The sequence below is a fragment of the Egretta garzetta genome, unplaced genomic scaffold, assembly GCF_000687185.1.
Source record: "Egretta garzetta isolate BGI_Z169 unplaced genomic scaffold, ASM68718v1 scaffold79, whole genome shotgun sequence".
Classification (NCBI taxonomy): domain Eukaryota; kingdom Metazoa; phylum Chordata; class Aves; order Pelecaniformes; family Ardeidae; genus Egretta; species Egretta garzetta.
In genome coordinates, this window is record NW_009260791.1 from 6,435,035 (window position 1) to 6,458,747 (window position 23,713).

The window sequence follows — 23,713 nt, forward strand, 5'->3', positions numbered from 1 at the left end:
TCTGGACAACAGAGAAAAAGGACATTTATACTACAGGAACTCTTTCTGGATAACATGGCCTGAAACGTTCATGATTAATTTTCTGTTCTAGAAGGTAAAACCGGTGTCCAGATCACCATCCAGAAGTCATTGCACCTGGTTAAGTCCAACAGCTACAGGGAATGAAAGCCTCATATGAAGGTCCTTGTTCAGCTGCTGGCTTCATGTACGGCATACTGGTGATGGACACATCACTGAAATGCCCTGTGCCTTTGTTCCCCCATTCTGTCAGATGAGCAGGTACAGAGGAACCTGGCTTCATATGACAGCAAATGATACGAAAAAATTTGGCTTTAGAGTAAATGATGGGCCTTGAACCTTATGCAACCACCTATTCATGTAGAAAGTCAGCGAAGAGCAGCTGCAAAGTGGTTCTGTCTGCGTGAGCGAATGGGGCATTTTGATTTGCTAATACTTTCGCTTTGGTCCAAACATAAAGAGCTACAGTGCATAATGTTTCCCTACCATTTTTACATGTGTTGATTACATGCATTGCTTCACACTAGTTGATAAAGCTTGGAGGTCTTTAGGGTGAAGAAATCTATGGTGGATATGAAAAAATATTAATCAAATTGAAAAAAAAAAGTCTCAATATAAAGTTTGTTTGTTTTGAAACAAGAAAGGCAAAGTTTGCAAGTAGCCAAGCAAGCTGCCAGCCCAGGAGGTGGATGCCACCAGCCCTGCTCCTCTCCCACATGGAGGTGGCAGGAACAGCAGCCTCACGGAACTCCCCTGGGCTAAATTCAAGGGGCAGGAAAATGTGGTTTTCTGCTGGTACACTGCTGCTTTTTCTTTCTGAGGAAAAGGATTTTGGAGTAGCTTTTCTACAGCCAGTGGTAGCCCAGTTGAGAGCAGGAGTTTGTCTTTTTCTGGGTTTTCTGTGAAGGTTCTGCTAAACTTCATACTATCTGATCTGAGTCCTTTTTTGTTTGGCATCTCATTTTGCCTATTCAGGGCAATCATCAAAACAAAGGGAGTACCAGCCTGAGAAAATGAAGTGCGATGTGCTGGAACACAGAGATGATTTGACAATATTCATGTGCTAGGAAGAAAGGCTGAGGATGAAGTACAGCATGTAATCACAGTTGGCTCTGGCACAAACAGCCATTGTTAGCTTTGGCAAGTTACTTGATCTCTTGGTATGTCAGCACTTTCCAGCCTCATAGGAGGGTTGCAAAAGTACATTCATTAATATAAATGACATTATAAGCAACAGGAAAAAGCCAATAAAACATAATGCTTTGTGCAGGTAAGAACGTGCAGAAAAAGTAAAAGAAAGTTTAAAAACCACGTGGGAATGATGAGTTAAAAAAAAATAAATGAGAAGATGCTTTTCCAAGCTAGCAATGAGGTGAAATCATAATTCAGTGTTTATCTCATTGTTGCATGCACAATGCAAAGAAATTAATGCAGTTGTTATATCACAAGAAGGTATGATGAGTAGGGAGCAGGAAAAAAAGGAACTTTAAAAAGGATTCAGGTTTAACAGGACAAAGAAACAGCCTGATCCTTATGAATGGTGGGCATCTAACATTTCAGTATGTATTGAATGCAAGAATTAATGATGAAGGAAAAATGGCAGGGAAGTAATTCATAATGACAATATTTAAATAGTGTTTTAAATATTTCCATCTGTTTGTAAAAGATTTTCTCTACTGTTTTTAAATTTCAAAGAATTTGTGATTGTAAAAATTTATTAATGAGACCCTACTCGTGTAGCTGGTATGTAAAATGTGCCGTACAACCTCAGCTATTCAAGGGAACATGCGTGTGGCCTTTCCTTTGTGGACACAGGCGATAACCCACAGCTTTACCTCCTCAAGTGCCACAACTATGCTTTTTGCCCAGTGTCTGTGCTGCTTACACATGAATGATACATTCAGATGGAACTTCTGCTTGCCCACTAATACAGCCTGTGACAGACCACTGTGTAATGAAAGTAATGTCTGAGTGTAGGTTCCATATTTGTGGAACAACTTTATTCCTAGAAGATATTTTTGCTTAGAATTTTCATGCAATTCTTCAAGAAAATATTTACTCTTGCAGAGGCAAGAGTGAAAAATACTCTCTTGCAAAAATGCGGTCTTCTCCCTCTAGTGAACCCATCACAGTTCCACAAAAGCTAAATATGCATACGCATTAGCATAAGATGTCAGGATTATACCCTTACAACTATCCATTCAAGACTTATATTTTCTATTCAACAGCTATTGAACTCACGTTACCAGGACAAGACAATGTGCTACAATGAGAAACACAAAGAGAAACAAATTTTCTTAAATGCAAAATTCACTGAAATGCAAGTTTAAGAACCCTCCATTCAGTTTCATCTTAGTCCTGAATTTCATTGACTGTTTCACACTCAATAAAGTTTTACTGGTGGAAAGACGATACTGCTTCTGCAAGTATCTGCTGAAGAGCAGGAAGATTTACTCACCTACATTAGCTTAATATTAGTTACATTTTTTCAATGTATAAGCTTATTGTCTTTTCTAAGCGTACTTTCGACAAAAACTTTGAACTGTTGGAAGTGATAGAGATAATCAGAAAAGCTGTTAGTGTCTGCATTTGCACATCTAATACAGTGTTTACATTATGAAAAGGAGGTGGGCCAAAATATCCACTGGCAGCAGTTACAAAACAACCAAGTGGAGCAGAGATGTTGGCAGCAGCATCTGTCTGTCCTAGAGCATATTCTGGCTGGGATTTCTCCACAGAGCACTGTGTGGTTTTCTTTGCTCCTACATGAGGCCTAGTCCCACTCATTAACAATAAGCAGCGGCAGGTAATGGTGGTGGACAACTTAAGAAAACCCGGTGGACTGAAGACCTCTCTGTTTCAGCAGGCATTCCCACCTGGGAGCATGCTACCTTTCTCCCAGTGTGTAACAGGAGGTATTTTCTGGTTCCCAGCCTGGTGAGATCTCACTGTTCTCATCCCACTCACTGATCCCTGTTTATTCACACTGCAATGGGTCTCACGCTGCACTATTAGTTCACACATCTAGATAATTAGTGCTACTCATGAAAGGGCAACAAACATTTTGGACCTCTGTGACTCAATAAAACTTGGTTCTTGAAAGAATACCAGATGTGGCTTGGAGCTGATCTCTGTCCATTTTGAATATTTTATTAAGTATCAGAGTAAATCTTGATCTCATAGTTTTCTTTCACTGTTACATCCACTGACTTTTGAGAACGGTAGCTTCAGAATTACACAGCCTAAAGATCAGAATCAAAGGCAACTGCTGCTAATTTGGTGATAATATTATCTTTTTATATCACTTATTCATAACAGAATTTATGAAAATAGAACATCTCCCAGAAAGTAATCTGTGTTTCCTCAATTTTATGGTTTCTCCCCTTTCAGAACCCAGTTTGTGATTTCCCATTTGCACAGTTTGGAACACACTGCAACAAAATCACAACTCTGAAGTCATATCAACATTTAAGACAATATTTGAGGAGAAACACATCCTGGTAGAGGTGTCAGGAATACTACAACTGCAGTCATCGTGAGGAACGATCAAAGCCTGAATCTTTCTTTTAAAGAAGACTGCTATTAAAAAGGCCTTTTATATAATACTAACTGGTTAGTTTCATTAGTGCTACAGCAATAATGAATGCCTAACATACATTCATGTCTCCAGATGCTAGAACAGTGCTATAAATCCCATTTAAAAGACACTCAGCCCTGAAAATGTTTTTTGAGAAGGCGGAGTTTGTAGCTGCAGAATGCCTTTTAAAAACTGGTTAATGTATTTAGATGCTGAGTGTGAATCCAGCTTTTCCAGACAGCTCTCCTAATAGAATCTCACAGCTCTATAGCAAGGCATAAAATGAACTCTAGTCTTCTTAATCCTGTTGCAGACCATCTTTTCTTGAACCGTATCTTTATATCTACAAGTAGATACTTCATAAGACGCCGATTGGCCCATTAGTATTTTGTTCTTTTATAAGTAATGCTGCATCTTTACTAGCTAAGAGACTTCCTTTTGACTAAAAGGTCATCGATTTACATGGGTGAATTCTTGATCAGTTCTTTCTCTCTGACAAATTACCTTTAAGTCTTCCCAGTTCTGAAAAGTCTGGGGAACGCATGTGCTGACATTTAGAAAACTCTTCACATAATGCTTCCTGATGTTGGCTTCTTATTCCTTCTTCACTCAATTAAGGAGGTGTGGCAGTAGCCATGTGATGAAATACTAAATTCTGCAGTTTTCTTTCTTCCTACAGAGAAAGGTCAGGATACCTTTCTGGGACAGAGTAAAGTGCTTGACAGAAAAGATTTCAAGGGGGGCAAATACTAGAAGAGGAGAAAAGAATTTAGGCCAAGCTGGAAAGTGGGATATGTGAATTCCCTCAGGCTGAGGAGGGAATTAAATCTGACTCTAACATAGCCCACATCTGAGAAATGTACTAATAATTGACTATTATGCCTTCTCTTTCTTCCTCCTTCCTATTCCCCCGAAATGGAAGGTCATCTTCTGCTGTGCTCTTAACAAGACCATGATATATTGGGTCCTTAAAGTGATTTTGGAATAGGGACACCTTGTTTCTGAATTCCAGGTGATTTTTTCGCTTAGATGGGAAACAATAATTTCAAATTTGGATTGAATCAAGAAAATGGTATCACAAGGGAAGAGCAATGGCATAATTTTCTCTTTCAAACAGAGCATTTGGGTCTCTTGCCCTCTTGGATTAATGAAACTAAATTCTGCCAAAACCTGCACTTACTTCAAGTGTGCAACTGAGATTTACAAATTTTGCCCAACTCTTCAAGTTCTTCTAAAAAAAGACATAATAAAAATTATTCATTTTAAATTGTGAGTAAAGGCAGGAATAATGTGAAAAAGGCTGATAATAGAACTGTGACGGACATAAAATTTCAACAAGAAAATTCAATTTCCATCTTCAAAATTGGTATTCAAAGAACTCTATGATTTTAAATGCAAAATCTGAGAGCACAGTCTCAGAAAAGCATTAATTTTAAACAAGTTGGTAAAAAGACACCATTGCACAAAACAACAAGATGACTTAATGTAGACTACGGAGACTAATTTGCAAAACTACCTTTATGGAGCTTTAAATATTATTTAAAATATTTTGATATACAGCAACTGATGTGTGAGGCATAGCTAACCAAATTTGAATTCTCCATTGCTGAAGTGCAGACACTAGATGTGCAACAAGACATCAAAATTTCTAAATTAAACTTGCTAAACCAAATGTTTTATACAGCAATTTACTTATTTTTATGCAGTATGTCCACTGATACTTCAGATTATGCTGTTAGGTTTAACAGTCCTCTGTGATTTAATAAATAATGAAGATAACTTTGCTCCCTTCATTGCAATTTGGTCAGTTTGTTTAAGCTTGCTTACTTTCCACAATTCTCTTACACGTAAAGAACACCAGGGAGAAAACCAGGTGTAAATACCTGCTCTTAGCATTGATGAGAGCTGTGATTCTGTAAAGCAGCAATGTAGGGCTTACACTTGTAGCTAGTGCTAACACTTCTGTCCCGTATTAAAAGACTTCAGAACTCCTGAAAGTCATATACAAATAGCTGAAACAAAGTTCATTTCATTTATCTCCAAAGACTTTGTATGTACTTTTCCCTAATCCCAAGGCACTTTCCAAAGACACCAAGGCCTCACTTCAGCGCAGAAGTATCTGAGTAACCTAGCAAATATTTCTTTTTTCAATAGTACAGGCTCAGAAGCCTAAGGTTGTAAGTAAAATTTTGCTCAGCGTATGATAGCTACTTTATTTACTTCCAGTCACTGAAGAGTCTGCAGTACTCACTGCCTTGTGACCTCAATGACTTTGATGTTTTAATGACATGGAGGCTGTTTCCTGTTGACACTGAATGGGCCAAAGCAGGCATCTAGGTAACACAGCAGATAGAAAATACAACTCCAATTAGGAAGGTACAGTCTGAAGGATTTTTAAGATGCCCTTAACTCTGCTCATGGATCCCCAGCTTCTTGGGGACCCCAGTTTCTTGGGAGATGGAGAGGCAACAGATGTTGGTTATGCCAAATTCAGAGATTGTTGCAGTGACAGTAAAAGTACAAGGAAGTCTCCTCATATTTGCTTATCCATGCCTGTAATAGCTTATGAGAGGGCTACTCCATAAAACAGTAGAGGAATATATATGGATATATACTAACACATCTGATGACCTGATGAACTGGAAACTACTGGCAACTACTGGCTCTGATGATGTTGGATGCTTTCACTACTTCTTCATCTCATTAATTATGCTTGTTCAAGAGATGAGTATCAGGCCCTAAAGGTTTGAAGAAAGAAAATCCTAGCACAATCTGACATGAAAATAAATGTGACAAAACAATAATAGGATACTACCGGGTAGTAGGAAATATATCACTGGACTTGAACAAAGTAGTTTTCAATTAAAATTAGCACTGAGATGTTGGAGAAAGTAGGACAATAGAAATACTGAAGGTGGGATAACTGTTGAGTGGACAGAAATGTGATCCTCAATTGTGGAAAGCAAATGGAAAAGGAGATAAAATGGAGATGACAAAAATCCAAATGAAATACAAAACTATCTTTTTTTGATGAAAAAAAACCATGAAAAAAGGAAGATGTGATACATTTTCAGCAGAGAAAAACAGTAAGTCTCTGCATCATGTATCTTAGCAGCTGTAATGGTAATACAGAGTTTTGCAGTGAATGGAATTATAATTTTTTCTTTTTATTTGTTTTTAATGTTTTTTATCAGCTAACTATATTTTATTTGACTTTTTTTTTAAGACTTTAAGACTTTTAAGATTTACTCATTGAAAACTGAATAGTTCCTTAGCACTGTATGCAAACTCTTTTCCTACAAGCTCTGAGCCTAAGAATATTATGGATAGGAAAATCAGATTCAAGGATGGTGCTAGGAAACAGTGAACGGGAAAGAGAGAGGTAGGATTAATCACGTAACCACCTTCCCATTTCAGACTTTTAAGGTAATACCATTCGCGGAAAAAAGGCCATTCTCTCCATCTTTAGGTACAATTCAGGACTAATTAAATCGGTCCAAGAAGGGACTATAAACACAGTTCATCTCATGTCAGAACGGTTGGGAACAGGGTCTCTTTGAGGTATACACATGTGTAAGTCGATCAGTGTGGGTTTCGTTTCAACATTTCTTTTGACAGAAAATTAGTCCTGACTAGATCAACCCAAATGATTAATCAATCTCATTCTCTGGCTGTTTTCAATTTTATGTGATTTTCCTGAGGCAGGGATCACTCATTCTGAAAATTGGCTAAGCATCTTGTGGACCACCTCAATTATTTTCTATCTAAAGAAACCATTCATCAGCAGTCCGCAAAGCAGGGAAAATATGGAGATGTGGCTCAGTAAGAGTTTGGAACAAGACACAACCACTTCACAAAGATGAAAGATCTTGTTGCTGCTGGAGGATTGAATCCATGGGGAGCTGAGTGCCTTTGACAGAGCTAAAACCTGACTCAAATAAGATATGGAGTTCCCAGCACACTGCTCCTGATGAATGTTTGTAGGCTGATTCAGGAGGGTTACCTGCCCACAAGGACAGAAAAGCTCAAGGGAAGATGTTAGCCAGGAACCTTTGCTTTTTGCAGAGGGAAAACTCAGTGCTCTGTTGTATTCTGAAGGTGTGAGAGAGAGGCCCCTGAGTCAGCTTGCTCCACCAGGATTTCCTGCAGGAGCTCTGCTGCACGTGACCCCAGCTGGCTTAGTGTTTCCTGAGTACGTGCTGGAGGTCCTCCAGGGGTTTCTGATGCAGAACTTAGCCAGATATTTCCATGAGCTTTGTCAATATTATGTAACTGTTCTTCCCTTTGATAGTTTCTTATAACTGTACATCCATGAGGCTCATGGATCCTTCTTCATTTTAGTAAAATATATACAAATTCAAGAAGCCTTAAGTTTGTTCTGGCACTGGACTTTTAGAAATCAATGAATAAATTGGTAACATTCCTAAAAGCGTGAATGACATTCACCATAGGAGTTGAGTTTTATTATGCTTGTCTAATACACCAACTGAGAACAATGTTTAAACAAAGCAGTTCCTAACACTCAGTTAAAAAGACATTCACCTGATCCAACTCTTCTAAACTGAATACACAAATTTTCTGGGGCTCACTGAGGCTGTGGATAATTATCCTTCCACAGAACTTAGAGTGCCAATAGCCATGCTTTTGAAAAACTGTTGCAGTACAATTCATATGGCTGGACACGGCTGAATTCAGCCAAACACTGTCAGTTACAAAATCCTCAAAACGTCAAAAAGCAGAGGATCTACGCCTCTATATTTCCACCTGCCTAGGACTTGCACACTTTTTATGCAATTTTAATCATGCTGACTTGCTGATGCCTCATGGAAAAATTTGGAAAAAAATAAATGTTTTATTTCCGGACAGTTTTGGCAACAATCACACTTTTTCTTTTTATCCATTCTTTGCGTCTAGGAAAAGCTGGCTAGAAAACGCTATCTGATCTTTCAAAATTCATTCTGTTCTACCTGTGATATCTCAGTTATGGTCTTCAGTGTTTCCATGGGGCATCAGCAGGTCTAAAAGAGAAATGAAACTGTATTCATACGATAGACATTACTGTGTCTTTCTTTTGAGTAAGGGGTCTACTGTGAATTTCAAAACCTGTATCATAATGAGTAAAAAAACCCACCTTGTTAAGCCAGCCCATTCTAGATATGTACTTTTCTGGTGCTGGACTAACATTAGATTGTCAGGAGTCCAAGAAGAGAGGAGGACAAAGTCACTTACATATCTTCCTTTTGTTCTCACCTACATCTGGCAAATAATGTCAGACTACAAAATCCACAGACGAATTCTCTATTTTTTCCCATTGCTATTGCAGCAAAAATATCCAGCAAAACAAATTCTCTGGCGATTCTAACTTTGGCCTAGCCTGGATGGGCCATGCTTGATCATGAAAAATAGCACAACTTCAATGACCTGCCCATTCATTCATTCGCCTTCCTCCTCCTGAGACTGCCAGTACAATTCCTGGTCTTGATACCTTCTGAGACTTGTGAACCAGTCAGGATGAACAAGTACTGAGGGCATTCTTTCAGGTGTTGAGAATTAAGCGGTACACAGAGCAAAACTTGTGGTGTCTTAAGAAACCACTGATTTGGACCTAAACTTCCATTAGCAACTACTTTAATCATCTTGACAAAGAAACCATCCTACAGAAGGACTCGCAGTCATTTGCTTGTGAAGAAGACGTTTCTACCAGATTTTTACTGCTCAGGTAGACTACCTCTATGCTACATTCACAGAGTTTTGGGGGAAAAGCGAGTTGGGGAATTTTACTTCAAAGCTCCTCTAAATCTCCCTCTGAAAACTGAAAAAAATGCTTGTGAAAGTTTTAAAATGAACACTGACAAGCAGCTTCTTTAAATACACACACAGTAAGTCTCAGACTTACTTTCTTGCACCACTCTTTTATCTTGTATAATACCTAATAGATGACATATTTCATTCCACAAGTTGACAATGTTAAAAATGTGCTATTCCTTCTAGTTTTAGTATACTGCAAAGCCACTGATAGCTACAGGCACTATGAGCGATATATGACTGAAGAAAAATGAGATTACTGCTGATAAGGAACAAGAGACTTTCATATCTTAAAAGAGTCTGAAATCCAGCAAATATGATCCCCAGCAGCAGATGCCCCTCAGACAGACAGTGAAAGAAAAATGGTGGAAAAGTACTCGCTTCAGCTTGTTGTTTCCTTCAGCCAGAACGGCCACGAAATTAAGTAGCTCTAGCAACCTGTCTGCATGAAGAAATCCAACCTCTCTGGGAAAAGCATAACCCAAAGACAACCAACAGTCTAACAAAGTGAGCAGAAATTTTCCACTATGGATACAGCGATGTTACTGTGACTCACCTTCTTTGGTAAAATATACCTTTACTCTGAAAGTGTTGCTCTTTTGAAGGCTATCATGCTGTTATCATCGATGTTTATTGGAAAAACCATCAAATTAAAGGAAGTGTAGTACCAAAGCCAAACCTCAGGCTGGAAATACTGTATTAATGGTTCTTTAACAAAAGGAATGAAACATATGCAAATGTGAAATAGCTCCTTTCTCTGTCTATTAATGTATCCCTGGAACACGAATGAACATAATTTAAAGATGTAAATACAGTGCAACCCTTACCTTGTATCCTGACGATTTGATGTGCACTCCTCGCTTGGTCAGTGTAGATTTCATTCGGATGAAAAAAGAGCGCTCTAGAGTGTTGTCAGTGGTTAGTAAACTGGGGCTTGTAGATTCCACTAGGGAATAGAAAAAATACATATACACATAATTTAGATTTTATACATCCCCTCTAAGCTATTTTTCAGGTGCAATCCTTGAACTCACTAAAAATAAATGACTGATGGATGCTAAGAGTGTTGTAATCAATTTACCTCGTTTAGAAAACGTTTACTTAGCAAAAAAAATTTGAAAAATATATGTATACTCCGTAAGTCTCATTTTCAAGTTATTTTTCCCAGAGAATTTTTATCAGAGATTTGTCTCATTAACTCTTTCTTGCACAAATTTGTTAGGAGTGGAGTTATTTTGTTAGGGTATGGCATTGTTTTAAAAACTGTGGAGTTCCTCAATATTTTGTGAAAGGCAAAGTCTCACCAAGGAAGCGATTCCATTGCTGAAAGAGGCTGTAAATTCTGCAGGCTTTTATTCCCTACTCTCGAGTCCTCGTTTGCAGTGACACCTAGGGTGAGTCAATGCTGGTTTTGAGTGCCTTGGTTTCCCCATTACTGAGGGTTAATTATTATCAGTAAGGCACTGAGCAGCCTGAAGGCAAAAATCATCAAGCAAATGACACATATTTTTCTTATTTTCATAATCATCATAATCATTGATGAATTGGTCACTAATGAAGTGACCATCATATAGCTTTCACCTGTGCTTCTCACTCCATCAGCTGCAACCACTTAAAACAGTAAATAAAACCCCGTAATATAAACCATGATAAAATAGTGGGTACAACCCTAACTGGCACTGACATATTCTTTATACAATCTTTGTTATCGCTGTTTTTAGCCCTGATAACCAACCTCTCCCCAAAGTATTGTCCATGGGAAAATTCTAGAGTAGCTTACAATAAGCATTATTGGAGATGAACTAAATTTCAGTTTCAATTAATTAATAACACTGAATAAAAAAGTTATTTTGAAATTATTCTGCTATTGTTTTGGAGAACCAACTAAACTAGCAGGAGAAAGTATTCAAGTATTTAAAAAGCACTTGTTATGCAGTCAACAGAAACACAAAAACTTGTTTGTGAGGTAAGGGTTATATTAAATTGTTCTTGATTTAATGTGGTCACGTTGTCTTGTGTTTGTGACATTTCAACTCTATTGTGATGAAATAACTGGCAAGAGTGCCCCTTTCTTTAGCGTCTCTCTTAAGATTTTTTTGTTTTAGAGAGCATGAATTCGATGTCATTTTAAATGTACAGCTCTTTATCACTCGAGGGAAAAGCAGAGCCATGTTATATTTAGTACTTTCATTTCTTCTGATTAAATATGAATTACTATGAAATTTTTCTCATCATCTAACACGCCATAATACGCCAACAGCTTTTTAATACACTATATAAGCACAAACTTCTGCTCTAAGAGTTTAATTTGCCCCTCTAATCCAATCACATCAACCTTATTTCTCTTATCAGAGATTCCCATTTTGAATTAAATGAGCTCATTAGTTTTAATCAAAAGCAGAGAGATCAAAACTTAAACGTAAATGCTTTAGACCAGAACTGTCAGTCAGCCGTGCAGTTCTATTTTACTAAAACACAAGATCAGAGACCCTTAGAACCAATTTTTTCTCGTAAGGGATGCCAAGAGCTTGAAGATGCTATATCCTTTTTTTTTTCAGCTCCCAAGGACAGATTATACATTTAAGGTTAGACTTAATTTAGAGTATTTTTTTTCATCCTGGTGGAAATGGGAAAGTATGCCATTCTGCTGTTGTCTCTCTCACATTTATTGGTGCTGGTCCTTGGAGACCTGAACAAATGTGAAGCCATCACAATCCATGCAACAAACCTGTCCTCAAAAAATTCAGCTCTGTTCAGCAATATCATCTAAGAAATAAAACTCTGAAAGGAAAGATATGTGTTTCAGGGTACAGGATAGTGGAACCCTGAAACAGCAACCAGGGTCACTGGGATAGCAGCAGGACTGGTAAGATGAGGATCATAATTAATTATTATTTTTATTGTACAGTACTCTACAGTGCAGTAGTTAAAGAGTACATTACGAAACCACAGCATGGGTGCTTCCCGCTGTGTGAAGAAATGCTAAAATCAGCTTAACAAGTGTAGTTGTTGTAGTCCAGCACATTATGCTCTAGCACAGGCAATAAGTACAATATGTCCTCATGTGTTCTAATGGTAATTACCTAAACACACAGAAGTAATGTTAATTAAACACACAATATCTCATGCTCAAAAAATGATCAGGCTGTAATACACATGTGCCATTCCCAAGCAACTGAAATTAAAATTTCTCTTCAATACACAGTTTTATGAAAGAACAGAAAACATCTGACATCTAATACAGCGTACTTGGCACGGACATTTTCTGGGCTCATGTCACCTTATATCATAAACTTAACATTATTTTGCTGTTACCATAACTTGTACAAACCTATATATCTCTAAGTGAATGTTATAAAATGCATATAATTTATCCAACAGACTGGAACCGTGTCTGTCACATAAATATGTATTCTGAGGTGTCTGATTTTCTTTAACAAAAAGTACCTGAGAGTGTATGTGTGAGATGGGATTAGTTACCTAAAAGTCCAGAACAGCTTATGAACAGCTTTCTGAATTTCTCTCAGGAGAGAACCATTACGGCTCATAGTACGCATCTGCATTCAGAGTTGCACGCACCCACGGTAGATACCGTAACAATGCTAACGGGGATTATGCATGCAGGATTTTAAAAACAGGATGTGTACAGAACACATCCACTGATGTAACTGAGATTTGCACAGGAATGTGTGGAATATGGTCCATTACGAGTTCTCAGGAGTTGATTTTAAATGCCTATCACTCAGCCTTTTCAATTTTTTTCCAATTATGTCAAAGGAAGCTAGCAATCTGAGGAACATCAGAATGAAACTCTAGCAATTCATTTTTTCAAGAGGTCTTTTTTTTTTTTTTTTTTTAAATTTGTAATCGAAGACCTTTAAAAAAAGCCTGAAATAAGCAAGGTCCCCTTTGCTTGATACTGTAGTAACTAAAGGTGTCTTTTACACTGAAAAATAGTGCTCCTGGGCTGAATTAACTGAGAATAAACCTACTGTTGAGTTATAACCCTCTGAAACTGTGAGTTTAGAATGCTAATAATATGATAAAAGTCAGTGCTCACTGCGCGTGAATGAAAGCACTATACACTGTCAGGCTTAGAAGTATAAAAAGTAAGCCTGGATCGTCTTTGCAAAACAGGTAACTGTGTGCTCTGCTGGGAAAGCACTTGCCTTTGTGTGCCCTTAAATATCTTTGGCAGACAGTACTAGAGGAGTAAACCTCTTCTCTTTCCACTCCCAAAGCTGCTAATGCAGGATGAGATTTTTGGACATAAGGAATGCATTGCCCATTTCAAAGGGCATGAAGCTGCAACCCACGATATCCGTATGAAAGCATCATAAACGTTAAAATGTTATCTAAGAGCCATGGAGGCAAATGGGGATATAGTACAAACTAGTGGCCAGTTCCCAAAATTATTTAGTTATCTCCTCCTAAGCATTTCTTTGTGAACAAGCCTTGTAGTTCCGATCCTTCAATGGGCTTTTGCCTTGGAAATAAACCTGGGCCCAGACCCTACAAACCAGTCATGCGCTGTTTAACTTTACCTGCAGGAAGAGTTCTTCTGATGGGAGTGGAAAGTGTACTGACAAATATGCACGTAACTGGGGGACTGAGGTCCATTTCTCTGATCCTGTGGTGATCTGCAGATGTACTCTGCATCTGTGTGCAGCCTGACTACCTTAATGCTATAGAGCAAAGCAATGTAAACCAATGCAAATAATTGCTCTTACACAGAAACAGCACAAGTACTATGCCTATGACTGATTCACAAGCACATTCAAATTCAGATAAACAATTTTTCCCCTAGGAAAAAAGAAGTTCCAAATTTGATTTATGTCTTAAATAACAAAATCCTGCCAAAGCAGCCTGAATAAATATTCACCAACATGCATTAAAAATAATTGAGAGGAGAAAAATGCATTTTCGCATGCCAAACAGATAAAAGATAGGCTTCTCATTCTTAGGAGGACCAGAAGCTACAGAGGGAAAACCAAACGCCAACAAGGAATTTGAAGGAGTTGGTGGGAAATAAAAGCTTATGGTTTTTAACATATGGGAAATTCTGGATTTGGTAGCATTTCAGGAGTTTTCACCTGACTTTCATTTCTCTTCCTTGAAAAGAGGTGTCAACGCAGCTTTTAAGAGACATTCTCCAACACCAGGTATACAGCTCTTAAAAGAGAAACAAAATAAAACCCCCCACAAAATAGTAAGAAAAAGGGAGCTCTCTTCTCATGATATCTTCTACACTTGCAAACCTCTTCCCACATTTTCCATATAATCCTTTGCATAGGCAATCATTATGTTTAGATGAATAATTAGGTAATATAAATCTATCATTTTCAGTTGGACTAGATGCATCTTTGTAAATGTTCCTATTTCTTCTGTGCAGTTTATTGTCTGTAACCAGGCATTAAAAGACTTGCTAGGAAAAATTAACCTTGAGTAGTTAACTGTCCTGTTTCTTCTTATATATTATTGCCTCTTAAAGTGCATTTTTAATCAGAAAAGTGACTCTCAAAAAAGCACTGTTGCCAAGGTAATTTTCTCTCAGTACCTTACAGATCAAATTTGATCATTTTATAAGCTAAAGGATAGATTTTTCTAACTACTAGCCCAGGAAACACAATTCAAACCCTTTAAATTAAGACAATTTATTTCCAATAAGTGCAAGTTACTATGAAATTATACTTAGCACTTGTACAAATGCATGGTTTTAAGTGAAGTGGGTTCAGTCTGATTGCAGGCTGAACATGGGCAAGTACTAAGAAGCTAAAGCTTGGCCTAGGAAGGTGCTGAAGATTCTTGGACTATTTGGATGAACCACTTAGGCATATTTATGCACACAGGCAGCCTGCCTGGAGATCAACCCATGAGCACAGAGCTTGCAATTTCTATAGGTGCTCTCTCAGTCTTGCTGGTGGGCTCAGCATCTTGCAAAAGCAAGGACTATCTGAACTATTTAGTTAGCACTGTGGGTGGCAAAGAAGAGGCTAGTTCATTCTTCCAAGGCAATACTGTTTTTAAAAGGAGCGGTAAGAATAATATTTTTGCTGTAAGCTGTCCCAGTTATAAACGGGAACTTGGATTCCTGAGTAACCAGATTTGGATCTGACATTCACGGTACCTGTATCTAACTTGACTCTTAAAATTTCTGGTTTGCTATTTACTGTAGAGCTGAAGAAGTTAAGAATTGAACCCCAGGCTTTCGGTGACTTAGTTCCCTTCTTTCCTTTACACAGGGGGAATAATGCTGGGTTCTGGCCAAGGCCTCACTGCAAAAGGGAAGGCTCAGGGCAGCTCTTCCAAAAGAAATGGAAAGAAGGATGACTTCCTCTGAAGAATTTATTGCTAGGTAATGTTTTCAGACAAGATATTAAACTGTTCTTTCTTGTCATTCTACCTCCAAGATGAAGACAATTCACTTTTCATGACCTATAGGCCTATTAGAAACTCAAAGGCATAAAAACTTTAAACCCTATCAGACTTCTGTTGAAAGCTGGTTCTTTTAATTCTTTTTTTTTATTTTTTTCTGTTTCGTTCGGTTTTTCTTCTCTCTTGTCCCTCCAAATTTTCCAGACCCAACAATTGATGAGATAGGCTGGCATCTCAGATTTTTTCAATTAGGTTGTCAGTATATAAAATCCTTAATTTTTTGCAACTAATTTGACATAGAAGCCTTACGTATATATTTATTTAATATTTTTAATAATATTTATATATAATATATATTTATACATATAGAGATATGATTATTTTTATAACCAAAATCTGTAATTACTAGGCTATGGTCCACATGTGATGGTGCACACCGTTAAGCATAGATATTTGAAACTGAGAGAACACGTGACTCACTCAGATATATACAGCACATCTTTTTAATGTGATAAAAGTATGTTTGTTCAGGCAACAGTCAAGTCAGTGAAGTAGCAGTGAATTTAGATACAACAGCCAGAAAAATGGGAGAATATGTTTAATATCTGATCTACCTTATAGACTGTGGATTTACAAGAACTTGGATACTATATAAGAATCAGTTGACTTGAACTGTTTGGCCACAACAGAGCGTAGTTAACATTTTTAATTTGCATAGTTAATCCTGAATTTTTGATTAATTTAAAATCTTCTCCAAAGGAAGTAGTGAAAACCCCAATGCTTAACTATATAAAATTTAATGGGAGAAATTATTAGAAACGCATTAGGAAGAACAGTTCCTTCATTTCAGGGATGAAGAAAGATGACGAACTCCTAGAGAGCGTTCAGAGGAGAGCAACAAGGATGATTAGGGGACTGGAGCATCTCCCCTATGAGGAAAGGCTGAGAGAGTTGGGCTTGTTCAGCCTGAAGAGAAGACTGAGAGGGGACCTCATCAAATGTACAAATATCTCAAGGGTGGATGTCACGAGGACAGAGCCAGACTCTTCTCGGTGGTGCCCAGTGACAGGACAACGGGCAATGGGCACAAACTGAAATATAAGAGGTTTCAGTTGAATATGAGGAAGAACAACTTTACTTTGAGGATGACAGAGCACTGGAACAGGCTGCCCAGGGGGGTTGTGGAGTCTCCTTCTCTGGAGATATTCAAAGTCCGCCTGGATGATGTCCTGTGCAAACCTGCTCTAGGTGAACCTGCTTTAGCAGAAGACTTGGACTAGGTGATCTCCCAAGGTCCCTTCCAACACTTGCCATTCTGTGATTCTGTTACTGAAGGCTTAATTAAACTGCCCACGTATAGGTCTACAGCACTCTTGTGAGCTGGCCCACAGTGTCCAAGATGTGTACAGGAACAGCAGTTTCACACAGGACCTCCAGAAGACCCAAGTCTGGCTGATGGATGCCAGGTGTGTCTCAAGTAGCACAAGTTCCCTATCTTTGGGAAACTTAAGCCACTAGAGCCTGGTCCCATTTAAGTAACTAGGAATACTATGAAAAGACTTGGATCAAGTTCCTGATTATTATTTTATAATTTCTAGCATCCTGCGTGGCCTGTTGCTTAGGGCCTTGGTTGCACATGCCAACATTAAGTCTGGTGTATGTGGTTGCAGCAGGTTTGAAATGTGCTCGAGTTATTCCCCAAAACACACCAGACTTAACATTAATCACAGGCAAAAGCAAGTGAGAAATCTCTAAAGGAGCTTAATGCTGTTTTACCAATGGATAAGCAAAACTGTGCATGCAATGACTGGCAAAATAAGTTAAAGTTTCACATAACTGCCATGCATATAGAAACAACACAACTTTAATGTGCAAACCATGTTTTTCTGTGATCGTTAATGCTCAGTTTGCAGGTTTTACAAGTGCAAACACTGCTATGTGCGTACTGTATTTTGGGCACACAAAAGACTGCATCTGCAGAGAAATAAGCCATGCTTTTGAAAAGTTATCCTGTAGTGTTACAAATAATGAGCTTACCCTGTTTGTTTTTTAATCCAGACTAGGCGCACCGTACTGGCTGTAGTTATGTAGGACAAACTAAAGTACAAACTCATTGATAGGCTTTCCCTATTATTATACAGAGAAATTTCTGAATGTTCTATTATCCTTGCGGAACCAAAGTAATCTACTCTTTATTGGACTAAGAAGTATTACTTTATTTAATGCCTCTCAAAGCTCCCTTTCTTCTGCTTCTGCATCTCCTTCTAGTTCTTCTTCTTCTAGTCTAGCAACATGTCTTATCAAGCTATTAATTTCTAACATACTTCCCATGTAAACTTTATCCCACAGAATTCTTTATATATCTGGTAAAATACAGAATGAGTTAGGTGCCAGGATAGACATAAATAAAGTGTTGCCAGGATGAAGCTATGAATAAGATTTTTGTTACTCCTATAATGTTGAAAGACAGATTTTACAACAAATTTCAGTAGGTCAGTGATCTATGAAATACATAGAGCTCTTTTGCCTGTTTGAAAACAACATAATAAAGATTTGCTATTAACAGAAGTAATCATGGTAGGAAACTTTAACTCCGAAAAAGCCTTTGGAAATGTTACAGTCTACTGGGCTTCAATCCATTATCTAAACACTCGCAAATGTATCCACATTCATCCAATAGACCGGAACAACTCTCGAAGAGCTGTTATGGTCTAGTGACCGAGTGGTACATAAACCATACTGTGTACGAAGCTCAAACTTGCTTCTATGTTTTCACATTTAAGTTAATTTATTTTAAGCAGCGGAATAAATAATCTGACCTGACCTGTCGGCTTGGTTTCACGTGGTGTTAGCGACACTCATAAATTTTCAAGTTCAGTGACAGTTCCAAAGAAAATTAGCACAGTGGTATCATTTCCTTGCTGTCTACTTGTGTTGCAGCAGTTCTAATAAAGTTTGAAACAGAACACATCCAATGGCTAGGAAAGGTCCTGAGGTTAGGAGAGTACAGGAACGTAAGTAACAGCGTGTCTATCCTCTGTTAGGGAATGGGTACAGGGAAAAGAAACTGGGAAATGAGGAAACAGCAAGGGGGAAAAAGGACCCTGACTAGTTTTGAGGGTAAAAATGTCACTGAATTCCGTGAGAGCACTATGGGCCTGTGAGAAATTCAGGACTAGACGCTAAATCTCCTTTGAGATGTGGCTGGTTTCCACAAATTCAATGATCCTTAGTGAGCAACTTCTTATAAGCAATTTTCAGCATTTTTTTCAGCACAAAACTGCCATTAAATGCTGATGCCATTCCCCCTCTTTCATGCCCTAGAAGGATTAACCGAGGGTATTTTTTCTCTTTTGCTAGTTTTCTGCTCTTGCCTAGTAACTTGTGAATCATTAACTGACGCTCCAGAGCATAGCTGTGAAAATAACTGTGCTTCAGAGCTGCCAATAATGGCCCACTAAAGTTCCTTCCCAGCACATGGCATAAAAAACCCCCCAACAAGCATTAAAAAGCCCCTTCCGATGTTGCCTAACACTGCCAGCCTGCTTGGGCTTAAAAAGCACAATAAAGAGGTTGCTTTCCAGACTTTCAGATGCCAAATGGGAGGTGCTTTTTGGTGAAGCTTTTCCCCGAGGGAAAGAAGAGCAGCCGAGCTACCTCATGCTGCTCAGTCGATGTTTGGATGATCCCACTCCAGGGAAACATACACACAAGTGTCAAAGTCAAGCTGCTGCTCGTGGATGTTTCTGTACTCAGCAGCTAAGCAGTAGGAAAGTTCAAGAGAAAAAATGGAGTATCATAAAGATAGACTTTGAGAGCCCATGACATCCAGCAAAAGCTATTATGCAGCAGCCTGCCTATGCCAAGCAACGAACAGTATGAATGCAAACAGTGAGTGTTTTAAATCTTAGTGGAATACCCCTGTAAACATAGCCACTTGAGGAATCTATTTCTTCAGAAAATACCTTTTGTGCTGCTGGGATATTTGGGGGATTCTATTTTCAATACCTGTGTTCTGGATCTAGTGGAGCAATGCTTTTATCACGACTATAAAATGGTTACGAGCCAATTCCTCATATAAAACAGTCAGTAACAGTGGGGCTTTTTTATGACAAACATGATGTCAGACAAAGGGCATCAGGACTTAGTCTTTGTACTACAATACCAAATAACAATACATAAACACCTTTGTGAAAGCAGCTTGAAACCCCATGTTTTCTATTAAAAAGTCATGTTCAATCTTCACTGTTGATAGAGCAGAATAGCTAACACAGAGAACATTGTATATCAGAAAGGTCAATAGTTATTATGAGCTACAAATATATTTTTTTCCATCCTTCAGGCTGTTTAGCGCATATCACAGCATGAGCAGCTGTCTTCCTTAATGCTTTTAAAATTAGAATCCCAAAGAGGAAGAAAAAATTACATTTGCAATGATTGCTCTTTGCTTTTGTAAGTTTACTTTAATACACTATTTTATATACATGAATCTTCCATGCAGCCTAACCAAGGGGCAGTAACTGGTTGCTAGTATCTACTGGATTGCTATATCAATGTGTATAGAATCCTGCCAAAAAATCACTTTGCACAAATTGTGTAACCTTGCTGAATAACCTTTCTAGAAAAGTACGTAGCTACTGGGCGTATATTTAAACCAAGCAAGCATACATGTGCAAACACAGACTGATCATTACTAATGGTGAATGCTTACTGGTTTAGCAGCAAAAACATAGAGGACCATCTGACCTGCCACTTTCTGTTCACACACTGAAAATGGGAAAAAAGGGTGGTAAAACTGGGGCATCATTTGATCTCTTATTTTTTTCAAACACGGCAAGTATCTGGGCTCATCTTTGCTAACAGTGAACAACTACTTAAAACTGCAAACAGGTTTCCATTCTGTTTTTCAGATTTCCATCATATGGGCTCTACCAAACTGTTCCCTTTTCCAAGTTTGAACCTGATCTGGATGTGTATTGGTAAGTCAAATGCAAACTGGTATTTTATAAATATTTTGAAGTATGGAAGGCAAGAAATAATTTTCTTTATAATAAACAATCTTTTAGCTAATTTAGTATGGTTTGATAATAAAGAACTGAGCCAGAATTAAAAGCCACATGTTGTCAAGGAAAAATGCATATAATTGGCAAAAAGAATGTTCTCCCCATAGGGTTTAATGTTTGGCTCACATGTAACTTCATTACTGGACAGCGGCAATAGGTAGGGTGCTAAGCATCATGACAATATGCAGAGTCTTTGGGGGATAAAGGGAAATGTTGCAGATTTTGCAGGATGTGTAGAAAGTCCTGGTCTAACGTACCTTAGGATCTACTTTCTCCAGCTGCATGGCTTCATAGTTCAGAAGATAGTGAAGCAACACTTTTAAAATGTCAGAAGACATATAATGTCATATACTCAGATAGAATCTACTTATCCATGTCAAAAACCAGTGTGACTAATACTGTTATTTCCAAAGAAAAAGAATAATGGGAAAAAATTAGCAATATAGGCCTTTCCATCCCTTGCCCCAAAGAAGTAACACTTAAAAATACCCTGTGAATAGATCTGTGACTTTAACATGAAAATACTTATGTTCTCAGCACTGTGCATCTAAATGTATCTCAGAATGCTATTAAAATTTCCATCATCACAAGATTTGCTGTCCAACTGTTCCCTCTCATCTATCCTACAGGAACGCCCTGACCGGGTCCAGGCTGGGCGAAACCAGGCAGGCTGTTAATCCTGTGGATACCGAGCAGTAGGCACGGCAGGTAGCTGGTGCTTTTGGGATGTACTGCTCAGTCGGTAGCACTTCCAGCAGCAGCCCTCATCTCCAATATTCATGTTCCTGGCTGCAGAAGGGGTAAGAAGCCCAACTGCTCATGTTTTTCTATGGCTCTGTCCCTTATTAGTACTGCTTCCTTGTTCCCATTACAGTATTTTCTCCTCAGGGTAGCATATTAAATTAAAATAGGGCAATGATATTCCTAAGATACACTGAAAAAGCTCTTGTACAGATAAGTTACCATTTATAGATTTCTTTGCTTATGCAGAATTTACAAAAAAAGCCTAAAATAATGACAAGCGCTATGCCACTGAAATTCAAAGACAGTTGAGAACAGGTATCTCCAAAAATGACAGACTTGAGGCTGCTGAAAGCAAATACCTAACAGTGGTTCCTGTGGGCTGCAGCCATGCATTATTCTTAGGAAACAACTCACTCAAATTATTTGGTGAAAACAAATGTCAAATGAACTGGACATCTTACTTTTATTATATTTTCCCCCTTTATTTATTTATTTTGTACTGTGGAGTTGAGAATGTTTTTGACAGACACAATCAGAATCTGTCATATTACACAGGAAACAGCATTTTAAAAATCAGCCCACAGTGCAGGTATTTTGGCAGATTTATCACAAGGCTTGAATGGTAAACACTTAACAGAAAGAGTTCTGTTTATTTGCTTTATTTTAACAATTGGAACAATGACTTCTTTTTCCTATAATGCCCCTTCAATTCAAGCTTTAGGCAAAATAAAGCCAAACCCAAGATAATGGGAATAAGATGATCAATAATAATTGCTCTTCCTTTTGTTAGCCCCTTTTTCTATCTCCAGTGTTTGCAAACTGAGCAACTTGGGGAATGATCATTTAGAGGCAGGCAGACCACAGGATGATTGGTGAAATTTCCATGGTACAGTATTTCCTGAGTTTTTCTGAGTTAAAATTTTTCTACATTGTATTTTCACAACCCTGGAGCTTGCACTGTTTCTTTTTCCTCCAAGTCTGAAGATCACCCCATGGATTAAGAAATGATTGAGGATTCTCTCTTAAAAGACTCTTTAAAAAACTGTCAGAATCAGCCTGAGACAAAGATTTATTATGAACTATTTAAAGGGCTTAATATATGTATCCCCAAAGAGCCCTTGGAGCAAACTAAAAAGGAAGAATGGAATTCTCAAAGAATGGGAAAAATCTCCAATGCCCCACTTTCTTCACACCATGATTACTGTTTACTCAAAGGATAAAATGCCTAACCTGTCACATGAAGTCTTCAGAAGCCATATTACTGCTGATGTACAGTAAAAAAAAAACCCAAAACAATGAGCCTCGACAGTAATATGCCTAAGAAAGGCAGCTGTAATTTGCTTTCTAACCTGTTCACTAACACACTAATGTGGATACATCTTGTAGAAAGAGCTGATCTCCTGACCCAGGCAGCAATCAAACAACTGCCAGAGTGTTTGCTGTCACACAAGCTGTGACCATTACCTTAATTATACGTTACCATATAACAAACCTTCCCTAATGAGCAACTCTTCTCCCACCTGTGTGCCAGCTAACCCTTCTGTCCTTGAAGAGCACCACTGCAGATGATTTCAGTTTGAAACTTGAAAAGCATATCTATATAATACATTCCTTCCAAAAGATAAAAATATTACCTATTTTAACAAGGTTAGTTGCTTTACTAGAGTGCCAAGACAATAAAAATATAGCAGTTTATACTAAAGAAAGGGAATTAGAAAGAAACTTATCATACTACTGATAAATCTTAAGCAGAGCTGAATCTGACCTTTGACTTTATGTTTATATATAAATACATTCATCTTTATGTATTCTTTTGTGTTTACAGAGATATATAAAATACTTTTACATTGACGTTTTTCACTTTGTGCCTAAGCCCAGGAATTGTACCTGGGTTTATGGTTTACACAAATGTCTGCTTTCCCTCTCTGATACCAACTGCCAGCAGGTTACTTTTTTTCTTCTCTTCTAGTTTTTATCTTTTTTACATCATTTTATTTTCTTCTGTTGTCTGATATTTAGGACATTTCCATTCACATTACAATTCACAGGACACCATATCCTTATGAACAAATAAAAGACAACTTCCCTGTCCACAGAAGTTATCTGTGTTCTGCTTCAGATGCAGAACTGG

The 23,713-nt window shown here is 38.0% G+C and overlaps 1 protein-coding gene across 1 annotated transcript in view; it reads right to left on the bottom strand.

Annotated features, from left to right (window-relative positions):
* NPAS3 (neuronal PAS domain protein 3) overlaps positions 1-23,713 on the bottom strand; it is a 542,703-nt gene that overhangs the window by 47,516 nt on the left and 471,474 nt on the right. Inside the window, exon 7 of the mRNA XM_009646696.2 lies at positions 10,228-10,346. Within this exon, the coding sequence (XP_009644991.2) occupies positions 10,228-10,346 (119 nt within the window). The remainder of the gene's footprint in view (positions 1-10,227; positions 10,347-23,713) is intronic.